We start from the raw sequence: 9,096 nt of genomic DNA, 5'->3' as shown, positions 1-9,096 counted from the left end.
AACAAAAAAAAAACTGTTTTACCTTATACAAAACAGCTCTGTATAGAGGTAAATGTAGTGTGAAGTACTTGAGTAAGAAATAGGTATCTTCATTTGAAACTAAGCTTGTAAGGTATGCATTCCAATACCTACATAGCACTACCGCAAAACTAGTTTGTGTTGAATAGCAAAGATAGTAGTAGTATTGGCATGTGATGCAAGAAAGCAAGCGTACGAGCTTATGCAGCATCAGCCAAAAAAAAAAAAACATTCACACCATTCCCTCCAAATGCCTGTCCAGTTCCTCCTTAAATTTATTTAACCTATTAACTTCCACAACGACAGATGGAAGTTTGTTCCAGCAATTAACCACTCGCTGGCTAAAGGCAAATTTCTGCACATCTATTCTACATGTCTTTTTCTTAATTTCTTAATTTATGCGCCCTTAGGTTCGTAATCTGAACAAGTGGAAGGATCCCATCAGAATTCAATGTGCTCAATCCATTCAAGGCCTTATACACCTCAATCAGATCACCGTAAAGGTGCCTAGTCTCCAGCCACTGCAATTTGCAGAACTTAAGCCTCTCTTGGTAAGATTTGTTCTGTTTGTTTGTTATTTGGTTTTTAGGAGCATTAGCAACTAAGGCCATATTGCTTCGGGATATGCAGTGGTCATTCCCTGACCTTTCCGCATCCTTCCGTATTTGGTGGTGATGGGCTCAAACTCCGGTCTAATCAAGAAGCGTGTGCTATGCACTGCTGCTCCTTCCACCTGGCTATGGAGGCGCCCTCTTGGTAAGAGGATCCCTTCATTCCCCTCACCAATCTTGTTGCCCTTCTCTGTACACGCTCAAGCAAATCTACATCCTTCCTAAAATGAGGCCTTCAGACCTGTACGCAGTACTCCAAAGCGTGGCCTGACTATTGCCTTATACAGAGGGACAATCACCTCCTTTTCCCTGCTAGCAAAATTCCTATATATCATTGACAAAACCCCATGACCTGCCCTGGCAGCCTGTCTGCATTGTTCAGAAAACTTCATATCTGACTGCACGCACAATTACTCCCAGGTCTTTTTCATTTTTCTACCACCTTAAGTGTAGTACCACACAGTTGGTACGTTTCGCTGGGGTTACTTCTACCCATATGCAGTACTTTGCATTTATCAAGGTTAAACTTCAGTTACCACTTCTTAGCCCATGCCGCCTCCAAAGAGACCAATGCCGAATATACCAACTAATAAAACAGGTCAAGGAAAATACCGAAACTTGAAATATTTCCTCGATAATCTTTTACTCCTATACAACTTACTTCACATCGAATTCTTGTTTCAGGTCTAAATAAAACCAGTTAGCAAAGAAATACAAGTTCACAATTACGAAGCCTTTACCTCTTAGAACCAATCTACAAATACCAATTAATTTTCTGTTCATTCGATTCAGTAATTTCATAACTGAGCAGAAAAGTTTTTAAAATATATTCTAACAGGTAACATTGCAAGTGAAAAATGCTGTCACATGTAACGATCTGCAACCGCCCAATTTAAATCAAAAATGTAAAATAGAGAAATATAATTTTCAAGGTAAATCTGTTTAATTAATATGATTAGAAGATATAATTAACGAGTTACCGTGACTCAGGCAAAAACCTTCAGTTTTTCTTTTTAAACGACAGCTAACTATCACTATTCCTACTGTCTACCAACAAACTAAACTAACTGCTCGGCACACTTACTGCAACTGCCGCACCAAAACTCTCGATAGACAGCTCATTGTAAATCTCTAAATGTCATCTTTCTCTAGACTTCACACCTGTTTGATATTACACATGCGTTTATCGTAATACTGTACTTTTTTTTTTTTTTTTGTTTCGTAATGTTTCACATGACCACAAGGTGGCTGCGAAGTCGAGAAATGGCATCTCGCATTAATAATTGTCCATTTGGATATTTTGCACTTGAAGGAATATCATACTTTAAAAGAATGTGTTATTGTTCGAGTTTTGAATTTTCTGCTTTTGCATTCTTTACGAATGAAACTATAGTAAATGAAATAAATAAGCTGGAACATATGTGAAGTGGGTTAGCCGGTGTGCACTGTGTGATGCAAATGCACTTCGCGAATAACATAATGTAAGCCTTTTCAGTTTTTTAAATCGAGATTTATTACTTATTTACGTTCAAGTGATTCAGGCTATGTTTCTAGACAAGGGATTTCCTTCCTGTAATGTTTTCAAGTGTACTTGTCGCAGTTTCATTCCTGATAGGACTGGCAATGGTTGACAAGTTCAGTAGTGTAGTGGGTGTAGCTGTATGCGGTTTAGTATCTTTCTTTACTATAAATTCAATTTTGAAAAAAATTTTACTCAGACCATTTCCAAAAGAAAGTCTTCCACAAAATGCAAACACTACAAGGTATGGTCGCGCAGTGCTAGATATGTCTTATATATCAGATATCATCTCTTTCATATATGCTAAGTTTAAAAGAAAAGAGTATGCCAAACAGAATAAGAAAAGCGGGCCTAATTGTTCTTCTTCTTCCATAACCTTATCGGATATTGATAATATTGCAGTTATTACACGAAATAATGAGATAATTAGAAATTGTGGTGTGACAGTTTCGCTATCCGAAGAAATAAAAACATTTGTTTATCATATATCCTCTGGTTATATACAATCATGGTATATAAACATTAGCAAAAATGATGATTTCATCCACGAGCTGAATTATGTTCTCCAGGATGTATTAGAAGCTATATGTAATAGCTTTTCTAGCATAAATACTACAAAATTTTTCCAGAAGGTATTGCTAATTTATCTCCATCACTTTTCCTGCTATTTACAGGCTGTTGAAACAGTTCAGAGAGCACTAGGAAAAGCACGCATTAGAGACTGTTTTGGAATGCAACAAGAAATTCAAAAAGCGTTTAAGGTAAGTCTTTTGTTTATTTTTTTTATCTGCTCCGAACTGTAATATTAGTTTTGGGGAAATATTTTTTTTGGATATGTAACAAAATGGTTACATAGTTCCAGCACTTCACTATTGGTATAAATTAGTATGTATTTTGGTGTTCTTTTCAAGTTCCTTGAAAGTATTTCAGAGTATTCCTTATGATTGTCAGCAGCAGTTGTAAAGAAGTTAGTAATAGTATTAGTAGTGGCAAATGATGCAAGAAAGAAGCTAATATAGCATCAGCCAAAAAAAACTCTCCCCACATCACCCGTCTGACTCATCTGATAATTGACTAGTTCCTTCTTAAATTTATTCAGACTACCCATTGCCACAATACCAGTTGGAAGTTTGTTCCAACAATCAACTACCCACTGGCTTAAAGCAAATTTACACACATCTTTCCTTAATTTTAAATTTATGGTGCCCAGCTTCCAGATTGTGCAATTTGCAGAACTGAAGCCTTTCCTAGTAAGAGTATCATTTGGTTCCTCTTACTAGTCTGGTTTCCCTTCTCTGTAGCCATTCCAGCAGATCAACATCCTTCCTAAAATGAATGGTCCAGTCCTCTGTGCACCTCTCAAGATGTGGCCTAATCATTGTCTTGTAACAGGTTAATCACCTGCTGGCAGAATTCCTATATGTCATTGATAGAACCACATTAGGTGTCCTGGCACACTGTATGCACAGTTATCCCAGGTCTTTTTTGCTTGACACTGCTCTCAGTGTTATATCACACAGTTGGTATGTTATTAGGGTTGAACTTGAAAGTGTCTGCAATTCTGCCCAGACACGATAGGAGGGAGTATATGATGAGAGCCTTGTCGATCAATTCGGCCCTGGAGGGATTGTGCAAGGCTCAAGGGGTAGAATTTTTTTCAGCCTGGACTGTACTTGTTAACAGGAGAGATTGCTTCTACAGGGATGGGATACACTTAAATAGAAAGGGTGCAAGAATTTTTGCTGATGCTGTCGAGGCAGTGTTAGGTGGGTCGGAAAACTGCTAGTTGGGGGGGATACAAGGACTAATAGATTAACAGTAGCCACTGGCAGAGGTGGAAGTGATTCTTGCACTGCTTCTATTGAAATGAGCAGAAGTCTGAAAAACAAGATGCAGGATATTTCAGAGACTGCTGGTAGTCATTGCGGTACAAGTAAACACATGGGTTGTGTTAGGGTAGCTAAGAATAGAAACAGGTGCATGTATACCTGCGTGTACACCAATGCTAGGAGTTTGGTAAATAAATTTGATGAATTTGAGGTATTGCTCAAAACATCAAAGGCAGATATTGTTGGGATATCAGAGACGTGGTGTCACACAGATATAAGTAATGCGGAACTGGAATTTGGGGAATACAATGTGTATAGAAAGGATAGACAGGACAGGAGGGGAGGAGGGGTTATGCTATTAATTAAGAAACACATAAAGTCCAAGGAAGTGAAGCCAGTCGACATCGATGGACAGGGCAGTGTCGAGTCAGTTTGGTGCGACATAAGCATAGGGAAATCAAAATTGAGAGTAGGAGTGTGCTATAGGCCTAATGACTCTGATGAGTATAATAAGATATTGTACAGGGAAATAGAGTGGGCCAGTAAATCTGAGAGTCTTATAATGGGGGACTTTAATTTCCCAGATATTGACTGGAATTTGTGGGTTGGTCACTCGCACACTAGCAAGGCTTTTGTGGATTTATTGGATGATTGTTTTCTACATCAGCATGTTCGTGAGGCAACAAGAGGGAGCAATACTCTTGATCTGATTATCAGTAGTGATTCTTCATGCATTAAGAACCTGCAGATAAATGAACCACTAGGTGGCAGTGATCACAGTGTGTTGAAGTGGGATTTACTCAAGGAGGTAACTACCATCAGAGGTAAAGGGAAGGGTTTTTGTTTTCGTAAAGGCGACTATGATGGTCTGAGACAGTATTTAAATTCTATACAGTGGGACCAACTGATGATGTTACCAACAGCAAACTCAAAATGGGAAGCATTCAAGGAACTAATCTTGGAGGCTACCAGGCTTTACATACCAACTAAGAAATATTGTTCAAGGTTTAGGCCTAAATGGTTGTCAGATGAGCTAATGAGACATGTGGCAGAGAAGAAAAATGCATGGGATACATACAAATTAATGGGTGACATGGAAGCCTATGATAGATATAAGTTGGTCTGTAACCAAGTCACAAAGGAGATTAGGCAGGCAAAGGCAGACTATGAAAAATCCTTGGCAAAGGATGCAAAGAAAAACAGAAAAGAGTTTTTTACATACTTGAACTCGAAAAGGAAAGGGATGAATCAGATTGGTCCACTGGATATTGATGGTTCAACAGTTGAGGATCCTGCTCAGGTGGCTAACAATCTAAACGAGTATTTTGCATCTACATTCACGCATGAGGAGTTATTCAGGAAGGAGAATGATGTAGGTAAAGTAAACATTGGCAGTGAGCTGGATGATTTTGTAATAACTGAGAGGAAAGTGGAGGAGAGATTGTTGAGGATAAACATAAAAAAGGCACCTGGGGTGGATGGGATCTATCCAGTTATATTAAAGGAGGCAGCAAAGGAAGTATGCAAACCCCTAGCCATAATTATGAGAGCTTCTTTGGACTCAGGGGAGGTGCCCATAGACTGGAGATGTGCAAATGTAACCCCAATTCACAAAGGAGGATCAAAGGCTGACACAAGTAATTATAGACCTGTTAGTTTAACTTCTGTTCCAGGTAAATTAATGGAGGCACTGGTTAAAGAAGCACTGCAGGATCATCTAGACAAGAATTCAGTTATAGCTCAGACGCAGCATGGTTTTGTTAAGGGCAGGTCTTGCCTGACCAATTTGATTGGATACTATGATGTAGTCACAAAAGAACTGGATGCAGGGAATAACTTTGATATTATATATTTGGATCTTAGAAAGGCTTTTGATACTGTTGCACATGGAAGACTGCTGCACAAATTGGAGCAGTGTGGCATTGGAGGCAAATTGCTGCTATGGATAAGGGGATGGTTGAGTGGCAGAAGACAGAGAGTGGTAATCAATGGACACTGCTCAACGTGGACTAATGTTATTAGTGGAGTTCCTCAAGGTTCAGTGTTGGGTCCGTTGTTGTTTTCGGTGTTTATGAATGATATTGATGATGGGATATCAAGTTTAATGTCCAAGTTTGCAGATGATACAAAGGTTGGCAGGGTCGTTAAGGACAATACTGACGCTATGCTGCTGCAACAGGATCTGGAAAGGTTGAACAGATGGGCTGAGAGGTGGCAAATGAGGTTTAACATCGACAAATGTAAAGTGCTGCATATGGGAAACAGTAACCCCAGAGCAACGTATCAACTCTGCGGTACTACACTGACAGTGGTGGAGAATGAAAAGGACCTGGGGGTAATTGTGCAGGCAGATATGAAGTTCTCTGAGCAGTGCAGACGAGCTGCAAGAGTAGCGCATGGTGTCTTGTCAATGATATACAGGAATTTTTCTAGCAGGGATAAGGAGGTGATTATTCCCTTGTATAAGGCAATGGTAAGGCCACATCTTGAGTACTGTATACAGGTCTGGAGGCCTCATTTCAAGAAGGATGTAGAGCTGCTGGAACGGGTACAGAGAAGGGCAACAAGATTAGTAAATGGAACAAAGGGTTGCTCTTACGAAGAAAGGCTTAAGTTTTGCAAATTACAGAGTCTGGAGACTAGGCACCGGCGAGGTGATCTGATAGAGGTGTATAAGGCTTTGAATGGTTTGAGCATGCTCAATGCCAATGGGATTCTTCATCTTTCTCAGAATAATCACCTCAGAGGGCATAAATTCAAATTGAGGAAGGCCGGATGTCGGATAGATGTGCGGAAATTTGCCTTTGGCCAGCGGGTGGTTGGTTGGTGGAACCGACTTCCATCACTTGTTGTTGAAGTTGATAGCCTAAACAAATTTAAAGCTCAACTGGACAGGTATTTCGAACGAACGGAGGGGTGAAATGGGAGTGGGTGTTTTTTTTTTTTTTTTTTTTTTTTGGCTGATGCTGAATAAGCTTGCTTTCTTGCATCATATGCCTCTGCTAATGCTAATGCTAATGCTAATGCTATTCTATTATTACTGCTAACCATATGCGATATCTTGTATTTGTCAATGTTAAAATTTCAGTTTCCACTTCTCAAACCATCTGTGTAATTTTTCCATATCATGTTGCAGTGACATATGCTGATTAATAACAGTAATCAGTGTCCTTTGTATCATCTGCAAACTTAGTCATTATGCTTGATTTGCTTTCATCAATGTCATTAATAAATATTGAAAACAACAATGGGTCCAGCACTGAAACCTGAGGGATTCCATAGTCTAAGAAGAACAGTTCCCATTGATAACCGCTCTCTTTTCACATATTTACGATTCCTGATTACCATTATGATTTTGATTTTTAATAGAGTGAATAAAAATAACAATATAATGATATTTTTGTCAGTTGTCATAATAAATTAATAACAAAGATGACTTAGAAATATAATAAGAAACCCTTGTTAGGTAGCGTTAACATGTTCTCTTTGAGATTAAGCAACATAGTAAACAAAGAACTTGATGAGAGGTTACACAGGCCAGACTAGGGCTTACAATACCGGTCAAGATCTTAATACAATTATTTCGGTATTTTTAATTTATGAAACTAGTATTCCAAAAACAAACGTTTTTATCAATAAATTTTGGTGACAGTTAATAAAGTAAGGAAAACACAAGTACTGTAATTACTTGAATTCAAGTTTTAAATAAACATTTATTGCAATAATAAATATTCTGAAAAAAATCATTAAAAATACAGTTATTCTAAAAAATACATTGTTACTGCAAAGTTTAGTTATGTTTAAGCATCCACACTACCTGTCTGAATAAAGTGAGCTCTTAAGAAACATAAGCAATCAATAGGATAATCATTTAAAATAGATCTAATTTTGGTACATATTTGATTAGCGGCAGAAAACGCCTTTTCGGATTCTATTCTGGTACTATTGTACTGAGACGATCTCAGTCCATGTTTTCTAGGCTTTGAACTTTTTTAGAAAAAATAGTTAAAAGTATTTCATTAATTTCCGACTCAAGTTCATCTTTTAAAATCTCATTGGAGTCAGGCATTTTCTTATTTTGGAAAGAATTTGCGGAACACTGATGTTCTGTTCCATGTTGGTCTTCCAGGGTTGAATTATGTTCGTCATTTTCTGAAGGAGGAAGACGTTTTATTCAGTGAAGTATAATTTTCACTATATTATTTTTAATGAGTCTGGGAGAGAGCAAAGAGTGGGGATAAGGAATAAAGAGAGCAAAGGAATTTTTCACATATATAAATGCAAAGAAAAGAAGGACAAATCAGATAGGACGCATATGTAATTGCGTGGGATAGTATTAGATACCCCAACTGATGTTGCACATGAACTCGACAGTTACTTTGCATCGATATTTACAGAAGAAAAATCCTTCAGGTCAATGAGAAATTATGGGAATGAAGTTGAAAAAAAATGTAATTAATGATGTTGAAATTTCACATGTTGATTTAATGAGAAAACTTTTGTGCCTACAGGCTAGTAAGGCTCCTGTGGTTGATGGCATATACCCTATAATCTTAAAGGAGGTGGCAAGTGAGTGCATTGAACCATTAAGGCTAGTTATGAGAGCATCACTGGGCTCAGGAGAGATTCCATTGGATTGGTGTAAATTGGAACATAAAGGCGGTTCTAGGAGTGTAACGGGAAACTATCGACCAGCCAGTCAGTAGGGAAAATCATGGAGGCAATGATCAAGGATGGAATTCAGGATCATTTAGATGGAAATGGAATTCTGTAGGATACACAGCATAGTTTTGTAAAGGGAAAATAATATTTAACAAATCTGGTTAGCCATTTTAACAGGTCATTCATGAGCTGGATTTAGAGAATAATTTCGACATTTTTATTTAGATATCGGCAAAGCATTTGACTCAGTCCCACATGAGGGGTTACTTAATAAGTTGGAGCAGGCTGGAATCATAGGGAAAATCCTTAGATGGATAGCACGATGGCTTGAGGGCACAAGGCAGGGGGTTGTGATAAATGGTTATTCCTCAGATTGGGTTAATGTAAGAAGTGGGGTTCATCAAGGATCAGTATTGGGACCACTGTTGTTTTTGATTATCTTAAATGACATCTATGA

The 9,096-nt window shown here is 38.1% G+C and overlaps 1 protein-coding gene across 6 annotated transcripts in view; it reads left to right on the top strand.

Moving 5' to 3' along the window:
* Window positions 1–1,948: 1,948 nt before the first annotated feature.
* The window catches only part of LOC150077241 (sorting nexin-19-like), a 266,545-nt gene continuing 259,397 nt past the window's right edge, over window positions 1,949–9,096 (top strand). For 5 of the 6 annotated variants that reach the window (XM_090386297.1, XM_090386298.1, XM_090386295.1 and 2 more), the window contains exon 1: window positions 1,949–2,909. In XM_090386297.1, the coding sequence (XP_090242423.1) occupies window positions 2,205–2,909 (705 nt within the window). In that variant the 5' untranslated portion in view covers window positions 1,949–2,204. The remainder of the gene's footprint in view (window positions 2,910–9,096) is intronic. The other variant, XM_090386300.1, reaches the window with a different exon arrangement.

This window comes from Mastigoproctus giganteus, chromosome 12 (genome assembly GCF_048544385.1).
Source record: "Mastigoproctus giganteus isolate SK-2022 chromosome 12, ASM4854438v1, whole genome shotgun sequence".
In the NCBI taxonomy this organism is placed as follows: domain Eukaryota; kingdom Metazoa; phylum Arthropoda; class Arachnida; order Uropygi; family Thelyphonidae; genus Mastigoproctus; species Mastigoproctus giganteus.
This window is presented reverse-complemented; position numbering and strand designations above follow the sequence as displayed.